Here is a 21,572-nt window from a genome sequence, read left to right on the forward strand (position 1 = left end):
GTAGGGGGAGATGTTCGACAAATGAAGCATGTGTGGTGATGAAGTTTTGGATATTAAGGTAACTTTTTTTTAATGCTAAAGTCGCACATTTCGAAAACCTTCAGCCACTCTGGTATATCCAACGTAGTGTACTGTCGGTCTCTGTGCATTGCTGTGGCTTCTTTCTCCATCCATAGCATATCTTTGTTTGTCCCAGCACTGAGTACACGAGAACACGGATTTTTTTTTTCCCAACATGCCAACGTCAAATGACCAAACTGAGCAACTGTGATGTCAATTTCATCCAACAGCAAGTGGCAAAATGGCCGCCGCCTGAGATGGATAAAAAGGTGTGGATTTTGCTGCTTAACTCATAGCCATGCATGCTGTATATATCAGATTGCTGTGTTTTAGACTAGTGGGAGCACATAGAACATATTATTGTAAGGAAATTATTTAACTTGACTTTTAGACCCTCTTGAACAAGGACTCAGACAAGTTCCTTTTTTGTGCATGCCGCAATGAATCTACGGCAAAAAAAGAAAAAATAATCCAATATTTGTTTGGCCTGGAAAGACTACTAAAGCGTACTCATCACTAACGAGTCCCGCTTGTTTTGATTACCTTTAATTCCATCGAGCTTGATGAAAATAGGGCAAGAATATTGAGGACGATGTTTTTGTTTTTGTGAGGGTTTGAGATGGGTGTTGTTTAATTACGTTGTCTAAATGTCTAGCATTCACAAACTAAGCCATTTGGGCATGCCCCCAATACCAGATTTTTATTATTACGACTTCCCAAAAGCAAAAACTTTAGACTGATAATCAAGACGTTAGTTGTAGCCTTTAAAGTCTCTTGTGTGTTTTGCTGTACATTCCTCCGGATTGGAAACCATTGTCATTGCCACCAAAACGGCCATAATCACTTTTACGGATGAGCGTGTCGTGAATGGTCAAAGTACAAAGGAGACCAAAAGGCCCTTGTCTCATTTATCACCCACTTTAAGAGAAGGAGAAAGAGGAGGAGGAGGCTGTCAAAGCAACCATAGCAGAGTTAACCGTAACAGTGGTGGTCTCTCATCCCCTGAGGCCCAAACCCATTGCTTTTAGTAGAGAAATAAGACAGCAAAGGAGAGGAAGAGAGGAAACAGCGCAATGAAGAAAATGTAATAAGAGTTAAATGTGGACAGGAGACCATGGTTAAAAGAGGTGCGGGCTATTGAAGAGAGCCAAAACAGCCTCCAGAGAATTTATGGATAGGGGTTAAGGGTCAGGGCACTATTAATCATCATGCATGATGAGGATTAAATAGCTCGGTCTAACAGACAGATGAGAGAACCTGCGGCCTGAGCGAGATTTGAAAAAGATTGTTCTGTCTGTCTTCTATTACGGAGTGGAAAGGCCTGAGGCTACACAGCCCCCTGAACTCAGGACAAATTCGGCTCTTGCCCACTCCCAACCTACTCTAATGAGCATTTGTGTCACTTAACATCACATTGCAAACATTGCAACACTTTTGTGATTATTCATTCTAAAGATGATTATGTTCACACAAAGCCAAGAGTCATATTAGCATCATAAAAAATACTCCCATCGTAACCTTGAATAAATGCCAGATTTAAATGTTCCTGTTTTTTATTTTGTTTTATTTTTTAATAACAACCTCCTTTTGATCTTTGATGTGCCATGTGCATTAATTATGTATCATGCCTCAGCGCAAACATGGCGAACACCTTTGAATGCTTAGCAGCAGCACGCTCGTCATAAGGAATTGGTGGATAGCTGTATCATGCAGACGTATGCCCTATATTGCTTCTGCATGCATATCACAGGCTGTTTTATAGTGGGAAGAGTGTGGATTTTCCAAATTGTGAGTAAAATAAGGGACATTTTTCTATTCTGTGAGCAGACTGGAGAGTTAAAAGGACAGGATGAGTTGGCAAGATGGATGGTGTTTGAATGAGGAAGAAAACTGTCATGGTCTGAACATATAGACCAGCCAGAACAATGAGAGTGAAGTGGTTGAGAGTTAACAGTGTCTTAATGCAGCAAGATTTATGCAAACCCAACTTGCTGCTGCTTGTTGAGGGATTAGCCGAGGGGAGAGGGGTTGTGTGCAAACTTTTTTTTTTCATTTAGAATAATTTCATAGATATTTTGCCTTGTTAGCAGATCAGTGAGTTAATGAAGCAATCATTAGTGAATGCACAGACTGGATTTCCTCAAGGTAAAAAAAAAAAAAAACCACGAATAGCCTGATTAAGTATAACCAGACCGACAATTTTGAATACTCAGAAAGGAATATTGACAAAAAAAGGCACATCACCATCATGCATGACTCCAAGCAAGACCTCATATCTCACAAGACTACACTCTACAATTCCACTATTGGATTAAAGTCTCAGAGAACCACCCACAGGACTCCCTCAGGTCCATGGCAAAACTCTTTAAAGTCTACAAAGCAGTTACAGAGCGAACCGTCCGCTCCATAATGGTTCAGCCATTCGAAAATGTTCCCAAATTCCTGATGGCAAAAACGCCGAATAGACTCTTTCTTCAGCAGTGACCATATTGAGAGGGGGAAAAAAAATAACGTAATTGATGTGCAGCTCCAAAATGGGGCATCAAATTAAACAAGCAGAGATAATACCAGAAAATTCTCAAATGTAAATCCATTAAATCTCAACCTGGATGGCCTGTTTATTTATTTATTTAATGTGCCGGTAGCTTCTCCACAGAGATAAGCTAATTGCTGAAACATCTAAACGTCCACGCAGTGAGTCCACAACTTTAGTTCAACAGATGTGACCTGGTTAAAATAACAGCAGATAGGCAGTGAGAAGAATAAGTAGCTGCTTGAGTGCTGGAAAGGGCTCTTCATTGTTTGGGAGACTTACAAGGATACTTATTTAGCCATTTTCGGCATTAAAAAATAGAGTTGTGTGATATTTTAGATTTTGGTATCAACTTACAGTTTTGTTGTACTATACCTGCTATACAATGACACCAAAGGCATTACAAGCTATACAATGACAATAATTATAGGTTAAAACAATTTTGGAATTGTAAATCATTTGTGGGCAGGTTTGTGGTGGCGCAGTGAATAGCATGTCCGCCTCACAGTTCAGGGACCTGAGTTCAAATCCACCTTGCTCCTGCCTTCCTTCCTTTGGAGTTTGCATGTTCTCCCCTAGCCTGCATGGGTTCTCTCCGGGCACTCTGGCTTCCTCTCATACTCCAAAAACATGCATGGAAGATGTATTGGAGATACCGAATCGTCCTTAGGTGTCGTTGAGTGCGTGAATGGTTGTTCGCCTTTTTGTACCCTGCAATTGGCTGGCAACCAGTTCAGGGTGTCCCCCCGTCTACTGCTCAAAATATGTAAAAATCAATAAACTGTGGTGAAAATTGTATTGAACTATACTGAAAATACAAAAAAATTGTAGTATGGCGGACCGACAGGTGTGTCCCATGTGCATGCACTAAAAATGGACTGTGTGAATAAAATAAAATCAATGCAAACGTAAAGCAATGATACTAACTCGTTGGTATTAATAGAATACTTATATTGAATTTAGCATCAATTCTATTGAAACTTGGATTGATCTGCACAGCCCTGGTAAAAAGTTATTTTTGCTACAAATCATTTAATAACGAAATTCTTTTTTATGCAAAAAAGGTGACATCACATGTAGCCAGGGCTCAGGTAACAACCAATCACAGCTCAGCTTGCGCACACCACATGACCAAACATTGTAAACTGGTTAGCCGTGATTGAGCTCATTACCTGAAGCTTGACCACGTGTGATGTTATTTTAAGTTGACAGCTAGTGCAAAAATGTTTATAACGGTATTAATTATATGCTGAAATAATTGCGTTTCATGCAAATATTCACTTTTTATTGCTGAAAACTGACAAACAATTAAGGTAACACTTTAAACTGCGATGGAATCTGTTAACTATGGAAAATAAAATGCGATTCCCCCTATACAGTCCCTCTCTCGCGTTTTCACTCTCTCTTTTCCCGGTATTGTTGATATAAGGGTTCATGCAAAGGCTTCGATGCATGGCGTCGCTGCGGTGTTATGCGGGGCTGTAGGAGTACCCCCTGCGTGGGTCCCTTTGCAGTGCAGATCCAGTAGTTGGACTTGTGTCTAGAGCACGCGAGGGAGAGGAGAGGAGTAACAGCAGCTGAGTGAGCAAGTAGAGGTAGAAAGAAACACACTGTCTTGCGAGACTAGTACACATCGATCTGTCACTTTTAACCGCTCTAAAGGCTACTCGAAGAGGACCACGGAGAACAGCAGCAGCAAGAAACACCTGGTCTGGTGTCCTCGAGCCACCAGTGAAAAACTCCCCAACGCGATCGTCTCAGCTGGCATGAGCTAACAACCTACCCCCGCCAGTCAGATATGGAAACCAAACCATTCTTGTCATTGGGTGAGTTTGTTCATTCCACATGACTGTTTTTTATTCTGCAAAATGCACGGCGGGCTCGCTTGCAGCGTCCTCGCGATCGTCCCATTTTTTTTCCTCACTGTTTTTGACAGCGAGTTGCCAAACGCTTCCACACGACTTGAACTAGAGCGTGACCGTTGTATTTTGCTTTTGGAATTGTAAATTGTGTCTTAGGTGGGTCTGAAAAGACACACGGAGTCGATCTCCAATGCTGATGATATTCCGATTTGAGTGACAGACTCTCTCCGGATAAACTGTGCGCGCTCCTCTCGTGCGCTTCTTGTTTTAAGTTGAGCCGACAACAGCTTCATATCGGCACATTTTATTAATTAAAGGGATACACTCAAGGCTTTTGCTTTTTGTTTGTTTGTTTGCTTTTTTGCTGACTACTTGGAGTCAGACGTTCAGAGTCTCAACTCAACGGAACTCAATGGAGGCGGAGTACTCTTATTTAATTTCGAGTTGTCTTACGTAACACTACACTTAGTTTGGTGCGGCACTTGTGTTAGTGTTTTTTTTTTCTTCTAATAAATCAGATCATGTAGTGCATTTGCTTGAAAGACCGGTTTAAAAATCTTTGTTAGAAACGCATGACCATTTAAACTTTATTTATTTATAGTGCGACTCCGAGATGATTCACTCGGGAGCAAAGATTGTATGTATGTTATTTGAAATTGGAAGGAAAAACAAATGGTTGTCAATAGGCCTATATATTTTCATTTTGTAATTTCAAACAAACTGGCCTCAAAAATGCTAGATTTAATCTTATAAAAGTATCCATTAAAACAGATTTCTAAATGATTTCGGCAGAGGTTTATAGTCACTAAGGACAGTGTTAAACTTTCAGAGGAAAAAATAAGCCCACTTATGAACTTGAATTTATATAAAGTATTGCTTGCGTATGCTTTAAGGATTCTTTGTTTCCACGTCAGTCACACTCACATGCATTGCACTGTAAATCATTAAAGTGTTATGCTACTGTATGCTTGTCAAAGTGACCCTTGCCCCCTGTAGAGGTGATGCAGCATAACGCTGTCTTGGGCCAGCCCTGTTATTTTGTCTGCTGCCCTTTCATGAGAGCATCATATTACACTCCGACACGTATCATCAACCGCCTGTACGCATCGTGGACATTCACGGGACTTGTGGGACTTGGGGCAGCCTTCTTCGGTTACAGTTTGCTGAAACAGGCCCCCCCCCTACTTTATTTTGCATGCAAACCTATGTTCTGTATCGTGTCCACATTGAACGGGGAAGGACTTTTAATTTATCAAAGTAGTCCATCTGTATGCCTGTCAGCATATATGAGTGCAGTATAAGGTTGATGTAAAGCTCAATGTACAGCGCAATTATTAAACCGATGGTTCTGATCTTTTCCCTCAAGATCCATCACATGCTGTATCAGCAGCTTCCTGGCGCTAATCTACCACTCCTTAATATCGCCATTTCTATTTAAACTTGGTCCATCAAGAGTCCACTTGGTGGGTCCGATTTGTTAATTGGCCACTTCAAGGACGCTTCTATCTTTTGAGTCCTTGGGAGTATTGATTCGCCACTCATTCAGTGTTATTATCTATCTCATTTTAGCGATTCTGACACGCAGCTGTTTGAAATGGCAATTTCACAAATATAGATCAGTTGTTAGCGTGACAGAAACATATCCCCAGAGCTATTTGTGCTACGCTTTTTTTATGCCAATTGTTCGCTTGATCCCGCTATCTCTCACGTGCGCTTCATAAATTTAACTTTAAGCTATAAAGCCATAATCAGCGAATGTGAACTTTGTGATGTCCTCATTTCATTTCCATATTCTGTTATTATAGTGGACCATTTATTTCAATAATATTGCACAAACATTACATCTTTAAGAAAAAAATTGTTGTGAAGTAAAACCCAAGAATTTTCTCTCATTTGTGTCATAATGCACACTCACAAATACAATTAAGTAATTAATCAACAAAACAATAGTTATTGAATAAATCGATAAATTGGGTTGGATCATTTTTTTAAAGTTAAACATAAGGTTTAACATTTTTTTCCTTTTTTCAACTTATGAGCACTTCATCAATTGTTTTTTTTTAGGCTATAAGTTTAAAAGATATTCTAGGTTTCAATTAATGGTTGGAAAGTGGAAACTAAAACATAATTTTAAAAATCTAATTCATCAATTAATAGAAAAGAGCAATGATGATCAAAACAATCATTAGTTGCAGCCCTACAATACAATATTGCATTTTAACTTTATGAGTAGCAATAATGCATTCTTACCTTACACTGTTTAGTGTTGTTTATGGAAAAATCCAACTTGATTTTTTTTAATCATTTTTTGCCATGAGATTAAAACTTCACAGAAAGAGTGAAACCTGCTTTTACTATTGTATTAGGAAAACATGGGTGAGTTTGGTATCAGGTTGATACCTCACCCTTTTCAAGATATTCATACTTGCAATGGCAGCCAATACGTATCACAATCACAAAAAAAACAGTAGAAAATTGCATTAACTCATACAGTGACAGCCATTTTCCGACCCTCCATTCCCCTAACTCGAGATTGCTTCCTAACTAGCTAGCTAGCTTGCTTGTATGATGCATTTGGGATTGAATTAATTAAATGGTTGAACATTTTGTGAAAAATACCATAAGTGGAATCAACAGGTCTTTCTTTGATATGTTCATAGTTTTTAGGGGTGGAAATTTTGTGTATCAAAGGTATGAGTAGGATTAGTGACCACTCAGGATTTGACTGCCCATACAGGTATCAGTCAGAAAAAAGTGGTATTGAAAATGCCTAATATTAGGTTCGTATTTGTGTATTTTCCCAATGCACTTGCAAGTTACTCCGTGTTGCTAACCAAAGCACGATACACAGAATTAAGTGGCTAAAAAATGCTCAAGGTCACCTCCACTGTCACTATAACTGAGTCAAGCAGCCTTGTCCTCTGTGAGTACAAAACAAAACACTTTCTGACAAAATGACAGTTGAACCAGTAGCATTGGCCTATTCCCGCTTCCCCATAAACTTCTTTTATCACCTGCTAATGACGGCTTAAGCCTGTAATCAAATTTCCTACTGCAGTATTAGTTATATGCTGCTTTTTATTTGGGATTGACGGGGTGTGTTGTACGATAGAATATTCACCCGCGTACACAAACACATCGTCAGACCCCCATGACCCCCTCCCAAAACCAATGAAGTTCATAGTCTTTGATGAGAAAGTGGGATTTGTGTATGTGTGAGAGAGAGCCACATTCCTTTTCTGGCTGTAACTCAGGAACAAAGGTAATACTGGGAGAGGGTGTCTGTCTTCCGGGAGGGGTGTGTGCACATGTTTGTGTGTGTGTGTGTACATGTGGCGCTGGAAGAGGGCTCATGGAATTACACCGCCAAAAGCATTTGGCCAAGTTTGTCTTTTATTGCCGTCCAGTTTTGTGTTCCTGATGTGATGCCTTTGCTCCCCCCCTTTTGAGAGAACAGGGCTGCAGCTGTCATTTTTATTGGGGGGAGTTTTATAGCAAGACTTAATGGCTTAAAGTGACAGCTCTCTCCCGAACCCCTGCGTCTGAATTTCACCCATGAGGCCTTCTATTCCCCTCAAAAAAAAAAAAGTCACTCTCCACTCTTTATTTAACATCTAAATGAAATATAGAAGAGAAGTTGATGAAAAGCTTTTTCAAGCATCATTTACGATCATAGCTAAAGTTGTTTTATTATTACACTTAATTGTCAGTGTGTTTGTTTTGTTTGTGGTTGCTAGCGAGTTAACCAGTGTAAAACACTGGTTAGAATTAGATGTCATAACAGCTTGGTTGCAGTGCATATTTTATCACAAAGCTCTGTCTGTACTCCTGATACCGAAATCACAGAGAGACTCAGACTCGTTAATTATTTGTGCAAAAAGCTCAAAACTCACAGGAGGTCTTTATTGATAATGGTTGCAGTGAACTTTGCACCTCAAACCTTGACCTTTGCTCCCCATCTGTTCTATCATTTCAGGAATTTGCCTTTGGCGTGTGGCTTGTTGTTTAACGTGTTTTAAGACTGTAACTTCTAGAATTTTTCTAATGTCTTTTTATTTATTTTGTTTGGATTTGTGAGCAAAGCTCAGAGCTAAACACACCATGCTGTCCCTGGTTGGCAATTAAAGATGACAATCAACCAGATGAGTCATTTATGATGTATTTATTGCTGTTTTGGGAGTTTACCCTATGATAACTTCATAAGTGAAAACTCGTGCTTGCGTGTTTTTACTCAAGTGAACTTCACGTGTTTATTCACAGTTTGTACACACGTGGACAAAATTGTTGGTACTGTTCCGTCCCCCCAAAAAAAAAAAAATCCACAATGGTCTCTGCAATAACATGAGTTTGACAAGACTGGAATTTTCCAAAACGCATACACTATATAGACAAGCCACAACGTTTCTGGGAGAAAGTCCAGATGTGACAAAACTAAAGCCTTTTGGCAAGTTGCTTTAGCTCCGTGAAGAGACACAAAAATGAAGCATAGAAAGAAAAGAACTCTGCACCAACTGGAATCCCTCCCCATCTCATGGTTCAATTCCATTAAGCTTCATTTTGCTACTTTTCTATGAATGATTTTCAATACATATTAAATCAGTTCAAAAATCTTGCTCTAAAGTATATCCAAACAAAAGGGAATACAAGTATAAATCATAGTGGGAGCGGAACTAATGTTGAAGAATTGCATTGCTGACAAACAATCCTGAAACATTGAATACATATCAATTATTAAATAATGGACAGGATGTATTCTGCATGCAGTGTGAGTAAAGAAAAGGGCTGTACCATATCAGTCCATAGTAATGCTGTTTTATTTTTCTATACACAACAAATAGTTAATGTGTCTGAGACCAAAAAAATTCATAATGTATACTGAAAAGGAGAGCAACTCTATTGCCACTGTAGCTGTTAGCATTTTAACAACTCATTATGTTTAGTTCAAGGCCAAATGTGAAATCATTCTCAAATTTGTCTTGATCTTATTACCTACATGTTGCTCTAAGTTAGTAGCAATATCATGAGTGACTGCCATATTTATGGAATTTAAAAAAAATACTGGTAATATACATGTTATATAATATGAAAACTTCAAATGATTTCAAAATACTCCATAATAAAAAAAAAGCTAACTATTGATTGCTTTCGTGCATCACCTAATTTGTTCCATACGTGATAGTTATGTTGATATTTTGTTGGTCATGTGTTGGCGTTTGAAACATGATTCTAATTTTGACCTGTTGACCACACAAAATTTTTGTCCCGCCTGAAAAATTGGTGGATATTTTGAATGTAAACTTGTCAGTCATCCAGTGAACAGGGTTTCCTGATATGAGTACAATAGAAGGCAATATTGTGATGAATCAGAAATAATTACATTATATTGGTTTACTCTAATTTGAAGATGATTTTGACCAGATTTTCCAAAGATGATTATCACATGAAAACATTCCTCTAATAAACAATTTTCCATCTGCACAAAGAGCTCCAGAACATGTCATTGGGTTTTCAAAATGATTTCTGTGTTGATCTTGTCTTATTCTGTTACATTGCTAATATTAAGTCCTCATTACATTGAGCCAATTTGGAGATGAGAGGATTCTGCTCAACATCAGTGATTTCTTCATTTGTCAGTTTTGGAAATATTAGTGACGCTTGTGGTTTTTTTTTTTTTCTTTTATGGAAGGCTACCACTAATTCCAGCTATGTGTGCATTGTGTTGTGTCAATGTTTCCTTTTCACTAGTCATCTGATCACAATGAGTTTAGGGGTTTATTTCTGGTCCTCTTAAGTGTCTGAAAGTCTCTTCTTTGCACTGTCAGTATTCAGGGTGCATACAGCCACTCTTTTGAAGTGGAAGCGTAGTCTCTGTGGGAATTTGACCAGATCACACCCGTAATTCGCATTGAGAGGAAGGTCGTCTTGCCCTGCTCTTGAGCCAGTGCTCTCCTCTCTTGTTACGCTTGTGCCATGAGCAAGATACGGAAAGATGAGCAAAACTGACAAGAGACGTAAACAACATACGTGAGGAAGAAGTGTAAAGAAGGAATGCACAACATGATATAGTTGTGTTGTGACATTCAGATACTGCCAAGAAGCTATAAAATCAGTAGCTGTCAGAGGCGGAAACCCCTCCTCTCTTCCACTCCTCCACATTCCTCATCTTGGCACATCTTCCATAATAAAAACAACTGTCTAATCGTCCTCTCTGATTGCTGTTTCTAGGCTATGTTATGTTTTGTAATCAAATTATGTGCTTATCACTTAATGCCAAATCAATTGGGTTAATATGCTATGGCTATTTTAGTAGTTCTTAGTGGTAGACCGCCCCGCACTTATACCGATGGTGATGTGTCCATTCCATGTCCCACATGCATGAGACGTGCTACGGTAATGGTCTAATAGCGCATTTCTGAATAGATTAGGATATTGAGGTGAGACAAGGAAGAAAAGAGCATTTGGTTTGTTGGATAAAGTAGCATGAATTCGAGTTAGCATCATGTCGCTAGCTTCGACTAGCATGATGCCAAATGACTTCAGAACCGTGTAATTTCATTCACTTTAAAGGAAAATTAATTTCACAGAAACACACCAAAAACAAGCACACACTAGAAACTGTACAATGCTGTACATACTGTACAGTATAACGTTGGCCTTGATTTAAAGTCATTTTAAAATTTCCTTTTAACACAAAGTACAGACTTGCTTCAATACTATGCCAACTACTTGGCTTTTTATTGGTTTGAATAGGGATAGGCTAATTACCAGTTTTTATAGAAACACACCATCAATGTCCAAGCACTGGAAAGAGTACTCTGTATAAACTCTACTGTATATCTTTGTGCTGTGGCGAGGCGAAGAAACCACACGTTGCTGTGCTAGTGGAGATCTTTACTCTTCGCATGCCATCACAAAACTGAACAAAGTCCAAAACAGCAAAGACAAAGCCAACAGGTTCAAAGCATCAAAGGATCATAGAGACATGCCTACTGGGTGAGAGACATGGTCCTAGTGTCCGCCACACAGCTCCCCCCCGAACACCCAGAAAGGCATAACGGAAAACCCCACAGGGTATTCACCAGTCTGGCACCCTGAGACTCAGTCCGGTCCTGGGCGGTGTATGTGACACCAGGGCCCCAGGTGCGACGGGAGTAAGGGTGAGACGCTCAGCGTGAAAACCATGAGGTAGCGTTGGCAAAGGGATGTTCTGAAGTTCCGCAGGAGCCGGAGTGGCAGTGCTGACCCGCATGCTGGCAGGCACAGTGGCTTCCGAGGGACGGCCGGTCACGGCTGCGTCCCAGTCTGTGCCTGGGCATGAACCTGCTGCGGCACCAACACCAGCTGACCCGCTCCGATGTATACTCGGACCATACCTGCGGGCATGGTGAATCGGAGGGGCGGCTGAACGATGGTGGCTGGAGGTCTACTGCTGAGGCCGGACGGACATCGGTAGTAGATGAGGCCGCCCAGCTGGAAGATCCCGGTCGACGGCCAGGGACTCCGAAATTGGACTGCACAGCCGTTCTCACCAGCGCCCGTACCAGCCTGTTGTTGGCTGGCTCGATCCCTGGTGCGCCAAGGGACTGGGCGACGGGCGAGGGGACCCTTGTCGGGGTGCTGGCTGGCTGACGTGGTACCAGCTTGCTGCATTACCTGACGTATAGTAGGCTGGTGGAGGAATGTCACGATGTGGGACGTCTGCGGTGATTCCTCGCTGAAACATTCTGACGTCCTGGGTCACCCATGTGGCGAGACTACATCTCCAACAGCCTGACTAAACTTTCTAACGTCTGGGATAATAATATGGCAAGATGACCCATCCGGGGTCACCCATTCTAACGTCGGGGTCACCAATGTGGCGAGGCGAAGAAACCACACGTTGCTGTGCTAGTGGAGATCTTTACTCTTCGCATGCCATCACAAAACTGAACAAAGTCCAAAACAGCAAAGACAAAGCCAACAGGTTCAAAGCATCAAAGGATCATAGAGACATGCCTACTGGGTGAGAGACATGGTCCTAGTGTCCGCCACAGTGCTTTAATTGAACTCTCTTTTGAATTTGGTTTTGATGTCAAGTACAAAACTGCTTTGATATTTATATTAAGCACTTGCCTTTTTATTGTTTTAAATTGCTATAGACTGTGATGAGGCTGGCAGATTATCAGCGCTGATATTTAGCATTTTGATAAATATCTGCCTGATGGCTGATAAATGATCATTTTTCAGTTGTGTAAATGTCTGGGAAAAATTCATTTAAATGTATCCCTGGCTTTATGGGAGATTCTGCTTACTCTGGGAACACTGTGCCTTTTATGTTTGTTTGTTTAAAATTAAAACAAAGATGTGTGGAATTTTAACATACAGTATATGCAATTTTCTAATTTTAAAGAAATGTATTTTCTGTAGAAACTACAGGGAGATAATTACTTGTTTAGGTTTTCATTTAACTTTTTAGGATGTGCCAATGACCCTGGGAAGTCACATTACAATTATTTTTATTATTATTTTTCTATTATTAAACAACAAAATTGTATGTTGTAGGTTTAGCCTTGACAAGAACAACATAACACAGCAAACTTAAAAAGCTTTTTTATAAACATATACTTAAAGACAGTTCAACAAAGTTAAGAGTTTGTTGCTAGTTAAAGTTAAGAGTTTTTTTGTTGTGAATATTTCACCGCTTACTGAAATTAATATTGGTTCCAACGGCTATCGATCTTGTGAAAAATCTCGTCTACCTGTCTTTTGGAAGCACAACATTTTTTGTTATGTTTTTATAAAGGGGTTTTTACATTCAACCTTTGCTAACACCCGCTTAAAAATAAATCAATTTCCAGCAATTAGAGCAACACCAACAGCTGAAATGGATCACATTGCTTTTGTATGTTTTGAGTGTAAATCACCTGGGTTCTTGTTTCTTATGCGGTGCTCAGTGTTGTGTTCAACAAAAAATGTTTCAAGACATCTTTCGTCATAGAGATCACATTTCCACATCAGTGCCTTTTCTGTTGTACAGACCACCGAGTATCTCATTTCAGCTAGATTTTTACTGTACGTATAGAATATGAGCCGGTTGTGAATGTTGTCGCCTGCTGTTTTCTGTGAAGTCTTTCTTGGAATTCATGGTCATTTTGTTTTGTAGGTTTCCCCTTCCCTTTGTGGCTGCCCAGTGGCAATTGGTGAAAGTTGAAGCGGTTCTCTAATGGCTTTTTTTTCCATATCCTATTATGGCTCAGATTTAATGACTTTAGTGCATTACAAAGTGTTCTTCAACTTCTCACAATAACGTGATGGGACAACACCCAAGTCTTTGGGATTATAGGCTATGACTGCAATTATGATAAACAGCAGATCCATTAGAAGGGCAACTAAACTCTGTAAAGTACTGATGAGATTGATACCCAGGGACATGGAATAAAGTACTACTGACATGCCGGTTATCACTAAAACAAAACGTATTTGTTGAAAAAGTTTATTTTACAAATTACCAAGAAAAAAAAAACTACAATATGTGAGATAAAGTTTCCTCTGTGGTCTTTTTCATTGGCAAACACTGATTAACTGTCGACGCCTGCAGGTCTAACATGTTAGCACATCCGCCCAGAGTGTGCCATTATAGACTGAACACACACCTGTATATGTACACACACATACATAGACACATACTCTAAGCAGGAGTCTGGAGGATTTGTCACCTATAGTTAGACACCTTGCCAAGGACGTCTGGTTTTAGGAATGTTCTCAACAGCAGGAAGGTGCAAGGGTGCGAAGACTGGAAGGGGAAGGGCAAGAAAAACATAACTACCATTGCAACTGGGTTTTGTGCATTAAATAGACTACAAACCTTTCATTCTAAGTGAAACCACTTTCCAGAAAAGTTCTGTTATTTTTGTTTGTTTTAATCTTTTCTCCATAGACTTGTGTGTGTGTGTGATATATATATATATATATATATATATATATATATATATATATATATATATATATAATAGGTTGGGTAAATAAACACAAATCCTAGTAACCCTGAATAACCTTATTTGAAAAGGTAATGCTTTTTGTTCATGTTTGTGCTACTCCTCCCAAAAATGAGTAAGCAGGTGCACAACAGATATGAGCTGGCACCCAAAACACTAGCAGTTGTCTTATTTCTCGGCGAATTGCATACCAAGGTGCTGACTGTCGCCCGTGCAAATGGCTCAGACAAACTCTAGTGTGACTTTTAGCATTCTTTTTCTTTATTATATTGTTAATCAATTGTAATCAAAGTAACAAGCCCAACAGACCTTTATTTATATATTTAAAGGTTTGATCTTTTACTTTATTATATATTAATCCAGTATTAAAAGGTTCACACAACAGTAATGATGCGTTTACTATGCTGGTTTTAGATCCGTTTTAATGTAAACAACACTCTCAGCTCGAGCATAACTTGCTTAAATGAAATAATTTGGTTGTTAGTAACTATTGTAAACATGTATTGTAGACTGCTCATCCAGCATTGTGCCAGTGCAAAATCTCAATTTCAAGTTGCTGCTAATTTTTAAAGCATTTATCGTATTAAAAAACAACAACATTATTAATCATATTGATTTATTGGACTAACCACAAGTAAAGATTTGTAAAGAATGATGGAATTTACAAAAAATGACTTTCGAAGTCAGAGTCTTTTGAGTAACCCGGTAGAAAATGCAAATTGGAAGTTCTATTTTTTTTAAGGATTCTTTCTTGAAACAAAAAAGAGTGGACTCTGCATACTCATGGTAGACAAAAATCAATCAGTCATTTTTCTGCCTGTTTTTAAATAGGTTTATTTCTTTCAATTTCATATATATCAATTTCATATATATATATATATCAATTTCATATATATATATATAGACACAGTAAATATGGATGCCACCTGCTTGATAAGTGCTGGAGCTTGTATGTAGTTAGGTTGTGCTTGTGTATGTGGAACAGCTGAGAATCTTGTGTGCTGTCTGGAAGAGGCAAGGTCAGGAGGTTGTGGCTGGGTCACACTCTGTGGGAGAGGAGCAACCATGACAGCAAAAAGACAAAGGAGGATTGCAAACGGAAGTCAGAAGCATGCTGCCCCCCCCCCCCCCCCCCCCTCCTCCCTCTGTGCTTAATTGTCTCACCACAAATAATATTACATCCAAGATAATCGTTAATTGCTCTAAAAGCAATATGCATAATAAACTGTACATACAAGCACACACACACACACACACGTATTATGTTGTGAATAAGAGTGGCTATTAATTAGAGGATGCTTGTGAATGCTAAGTTTCTATGGGGGCTATTAAAATCTTGAATCAAAATCCGTGAAGACTGATTTGAAAAAAAAGATTTTTTGTTGAAAGAAAAGAATGAAAGGAAACAAAGGATTTGGAAGAACAAGCAGAAGGAGTGAATAAATGGGATGCACATCTGGATTTCCTCAGCACAATATTTGTGAAGCATCTGGAACAATTCCCTGGAATTTTAAAGGTCCACTCCTTTCATTTCAGTTATGTTTTCTCCCCCCCACACCCCCACCCCACCCCACGCCCCCGTGTTCTACATCTTCAAAGTCTTGCACCTTGATTCAGCAGGCACGTAAATATTCACATTGAAATGCATGTTGAGCCAGACTTTATGGTGGCTCAAAATGGACCCATGTGACCATCTCTTCTCAGTGCAGGTCCCAGTTAATTAAGTGGCACTAGGCTGTGAATTTAGACCTTTTCCAGACCTAGGCCAAGCACAAGCCCTCATAAAAATGGAGCAGGGGGAAGTTGCAGAATTCCCCACCTTCCACAGACAGTAAACTTTAAACCATTGCATGAAAAATAAAGTCTGGGTGTAATTCCACCGAGACATGAAGAAGGAAACATTTGATGTTTTGCTAATGCTTATCAAAGAACGCAGATGTTATTTACACAACAATCAGATAAACATGAAGAAAAATGAATACCACATAAAGAGCATGGTGAAAAAAAAAAACCTTACCACACACCACCACCTCTGCAATCATTAGTAAATAGTCTCAATAAAATTTGTTGAAGTGATTTCTCTGAGTGAGAGACTACGATCTTTGTAAGGCGCTAATTGTTTGAGAAATTTAAAAGTCTTCCCCACATATGTTTGTACTTACGCTCGTCTGGTGTAATTCCAAAATCAAATCTCCTTTTATACGTATTTTTGGGTAAAAATAACTTTAAAATTATGTCAAACTGATGATTGTAATTTCAAGCTATTACAATTCTTAACTACAGTATAACCATTTTTTGCACTTTTTGGTTTTTCACTATTCGCGGCATGAAGTAGTTCCAATGACGCTGCTGGTTGTATCAGGTCTTAGATAAAACAAAAGTATGTTTAATTTTTGGTTGCTGTGTGTGAAAGTGTAGAACTGCCAATATCTTGCAAACAGTTTTGCATTTAAACGTTTTTCGAAACATGTTCGAGTGTATTGTTTTTAAATATTTTTGCAAGTTGCTTAAACATATTTGCAATTATGTTTAAACATAGTATATTGAGGCATATTTGCCAATACTTGTTTGCAATGTTTGCAAACATGTTCAAACATATTGGTAGGCTAAATGCTGAAAATGTTGCATTTTTTTCACACTATGCCATGGGGTATGGGCAAGTTGAATACTATGTGGTGATTTTCACTGGCAAATACACTAAGTTTAAACCTTCCTTTATTCCTTCCTTTAAACCTTCCCGTATTCCTTTACAAATACATTTGAATGTACTCGCAAATACTTTCAAGTATACTTCCAAATGCGCTGTAACATATTTGAACCTATTCACACACATTTGGCATGTGTGATCATAGTTGCTAATATCCGGAGATGTATTTGCCAGCAAAAATGTTGTCTCCACTTTTGCAATTCCATGCCTCCGTAGCTGTAAGTTTAAAAAAATACAACCTTCAATTCATGCGAGCCATGAAACTGTTTATCAGAGTGTTAGCAAACTTATACTTGCACATGTTTTGATCCTGGCCCTTTTTCACCATTTAGATGTTGACCAGGTTGTTTTCAAAAACGTTGAAATTCTCAGGCTCAACCGCACATTTGACATATAAACAACTATCCCCAGCGAGCCTTGAAAACATTCATTCTTTTGTTTTCTATACTGTTAAGCGTCCTGGGTGACTCTGAGCCTTTCCCGGATTTTGGTCAGACACCCTGGACTGATTGGCAGTCAGTTGCAAGGTACAGAGCAGCCATTCACACGTACATTCACACCACTGGAATGCACAGACTGTCTTAGTTGCCCTAATATTATTCTGAAGTGGTGAAGGAAACCAGAGGAAACACAGAACATGCAAAGTCTATATAGAAAGGTTTGATCTGAGATGCAACCCAACATGTGAAAATGGTGAAACAAGTGAAAATGTCAATGTAAAAATGGTCCTTTGATTTTGTGAATCATGCTCAGTTTGTATGAAAGAAAAGGGATGTGTCATGAAGGTTCTAGAGATCCTCAGTTCAGTATTAACGCCCAAGAGGAACAAAAAGGCCTTTGGACTAAATCATCACTTTATTTGACTGAGGTGATAGTGCTGCCTACTACCTCAGAGAGGCACAGAAGAGCTTGAGTCTTTTTTCAGCTGTGAGATCACAAGAGTACATCTCTCGCCTCTCGCCGCGTGCTCATTAGTGATGAAGATTTCGACAAGCTCCAAGCACCTCCTGTCTTACCTGGGTGAAGCCCCTCAGGAGCTCCTGGGGTTGCTGATGGGCAAGAAGCTTTGACTGAAAGGGAAAATAGGAGAGCGCTGAGATACATGTTAATGTTGTGAGTTTGCTGATCAAAAGGAGACGTCTCATGGTCTCCACTGATCTGACATTTACTGACGATGAGGCCCAGTGAGAGCTGCAATGCCCACTGGTAGGTAGAGGGCAATGATCACATGCAAGAGAGCGAGGGGAGGAGATAGAAATGCATAGTGGGTTTAGAGGTTTGCGGCGTACTCCAGCAGGATTAATTTCTGAAGTACTAGGAAAAAGGAATTGGACCAAACGCATTAGTCCGCTGTCCATAACCAATAAACAAAAAAATCGTACTTTTACAATCAATGCGTGACTAATTGCCACAGAATTAGCATCTCGCGTTGATGTGCTACTGCTCAGCACGGGTAAAATTGCTCGAAGAGATTCACAAAGAACGCCTGTTGCCATTACCAGACTTTTTTCTTTGGTCTGTGTTATAAACTATCAGTCTGGTAATTTAAAAAAAAGAAAAAAAAAAATATATTTATTTATTTATTTATTTTTTATGCAGTCCTGCACCAAAGTACAATACTATCCTTATGCCTTCAGTTTTATTTTGTGTGCCTCTCGCTTAGGCAAAGTGACCTCACTCATGCTCATCCACTTGACCAGCTTAGTGTATCTGATCCAAATTAGGTTTGTTGTTTTGGACCTTATATTTTGAGTGCCGTACCATGGTGGAGCTCTAAACCGATCTGACAGTTTGTCTCTCTTGGTCAGTAATTGTTATTTGAGTTAAGAGTTTCTACCCCTCCAGGCAGCCTTTGTATTTTTAGAGATGGCCTATGATGCTACAATGGCTCAGTGCTTCTTGCAACATTTGCAGGTAAATGCACACTGATGTCATCAGTGACATTTCAATGGAAGACGTCAACACAGTATGACCTCAAAAAAGGACTAACCTCTCGACCTGAGCCACCACAGTGAAATGATTGCAATGAAGTTGAATCTGATTCGAGTTTATACGGAAGCATTTTTGCTACATTACAGATGCACATTGTGTCCAATAATTGACCTACTGCATAGCTTTGCCTACTTTACTGTTTACTACTTTACTACTGTGTTCTGAATTTTATATTATTGAGCCTACTAACTGTTGTTTTTGAATGTGTAAACCTAAAATATAAATCCTACCGTTTTTTTTCCTCCATCTGTGCGGAGAGTGTGAGTCACTAGTATTTCCTCATAATAATTTGCTGGTAGGGTCTGTTTGCACACTGACTGACTGTCCTACGGCTATATATGTTTTAATATATCATTAACGCATTCAATCCTAAAAACATAATTATATGTGCTCACAGAGTCTAGACATTCAATCCCATGGATTTATTTGCAGTCTTTTATTTTCAAATATTAGGGTAAAGGAGTATCTGAAAATAGCTGGCACATTCAATCATAATGATATTGTATGTCTTTTCAGCCCAGTCATTCAATTCCATGTATTTATATACAGTTTTTTTTTCCATGTATTGGGTTAAAGAAGTGTCTGAAAATAGCTGGCACGGAATGCGTTAATTGGTGGGGAAAAAAAAAAAATCTAAATCAACAATAGTGAACAATCAAAACAATAGTCACAGTGATAATGGGTGATATGCATAGATTTTTGCATTTGATGTGTCAAGCACAGATTGTGTTGCTTGGCAACTCGTTGAACTTTCAGTTTCCACATCTCCTAAGCATTCATTAAAGCATTTATGAGCCTGGAATCCTGTTTAAATTACCTGCATTGGATTTATTAAAAAGTGAATACAAAGTGCATTATTTTAAAGTACCTGAGACGTCGTGTCAATGAACAGGTGTGTTCTTTGTTATTTCCATATATAATCTGTATAGGGGGCACTTGGTTGTAAAGTGTGCTGACTATACTTTAAGATTTGAATGAATAGACACCAAGTTCAGACATATCCTGCGGTTCTGCCAGCGGATACAGGGCCTTGTTTTAAGTACCGTGTTTTTCTCATTATAAGGATTATAAAGCACAGTCTCAATGAACAGTTCTATTATGGGTAATTTCCATATATCGATTGCACTGGGTTATAGGTGGACTGGATTACAATGTACAGCGCATTAAAGCACAGGAAATGAATCAGTTCCGCAAATGCGTCAAACTTTATTCAACTTCAATCCGACATCCGAGTTTAAGTGTGCCTTGTGTTCCCAAAAATACAGTTATATAACTTTGGGACCCAAAGTCATATTGCGTATTTTTCTAATTAAATTCCTCACATTCAAAATAATATTCTCTATGACTCATTCTCATCAATTCAACGGGAGATTAAAGAATGCCTCCTGCAGATTGCTTTCACATGCTCTTAAGGCATCTTAATATATTCTTAAATATGTGTTTGCCCCATGTTGCTTGGCTAACTACTTGTTGAAGAGTGGTTGATTAGATGTGGAGCAGAAATTAGAGTTTTACAATAATATATCAAAGATTTTGTGGAATAAAGCCATTTTAATGAATGACCCTACGTATATGAACTTTGACCGCCTGTGAATGAATCCCTGAAACATCAAATGGCATTGATTTTTTTTTTTTTTTTTTTTCCCTTTTTAACATTTCAGCATCCTCTGCCTTCACATAAAATAATGGCCAGTGTATGTTCCGGTTGTTATAGCCTGCCATTATGAGGCTGTCTCACACTGGAACTATGTTCACTCCTGTTATGATCATTTTCATGCTATCTAAGGCTTTTGCTTTGTTTCTTGTCTCAGAGGGAACGGCTCACTCGTCTTTAATACTCCGTTTTTGTGCTCAGTGAAAAGCCTCGCTTCCCACCAGAATACAGTAAAGCATCACACTCGTTATGCTGAGCCTCATCCCCCGTGGAAGAGAAATAATTTATAAAATGAAATCTACATTTGTTGTGTAAATGACCACATGCTGTAGGATATTTAATCCCGCCTGCAGTCGATCCCAGTCATGTGACTTGACCTAGTTTTGTTTGCCTCCCTCTGCCTGTCTCTCCTCTTTTTCCCTTTCATTCTCAACCTGGCCCTTTCACTTTTTCAAACTGTCTCAATGAGTTGTTTTACGCCCCTTCTCTTCTTTTTGCCTTGATGTCCAGCCTCGCGCCGTCAACTGTGCGCATGTACTTTACTGATTCAAAATGTTTTTTTCTCACCGAGTTCCAGTGCAGCACTCCATCCTTGGACTGCATACGGGTTCAAAATTCATAAATCTGTCATGCCTGGGAATGTCTCTCAAATGATAGCCATCTGACAGTACGGGATGAATTTGACTTATGTCATCATACCCACGTTTTTTTTTTTTAAATAGTCAGCCAAAAAGTCCCCCGTAAATCGGAATAATCTTTGTTTTGCATGAGGTAACTACAATTTTTTTCC

General features: G+C 39.1%; 1 protein-coding gene across 2 annotated transcripts in view; it reads left to right on the forward strand.

Annotated features, from left to right (window-relative positions):
- The first annotated feature begins 4,142 nt into the window (after positions 1-4,142).
- Positions 4,143-21,572, forward strand: part of rxraa (retinoid X receptor, alpha a) — a 99,250-nt gene continuing 81,820 nt past the window's right edge. For both annotated transcript variants that reach the window (XM_088435065.1, XM_088435066.1), the window contains exon 1: positions 4,143-4,419. In XM_088435065.1, the coding sequence (XP_088291191.1) occupies positions 4,392-4,419 (28 nt within the window). In that variant the 5' untranslated portion in view covers positions 4,143-4,391. The remainder of the gene's footprint in view (positions 4,420-21,572) is intronic.

The sequence above is a fragment of the Hippichthys cyanospilos genome, chromosome 15 (assembly GCF_059441005.1).
Source record: "Hippichthys cyanospilos isolate Australia breed blue-spotted pipefish chromosome 15, RoL_Hcya_1.0, whole genome shotgun sequence".
Lineage (NCBI taxonomy): Eukaryota > Metazoa > Chordata > Actinopteri > Syngnathiformes > Syngnathidae > Hippichthys > Hippichthys cyanospilos.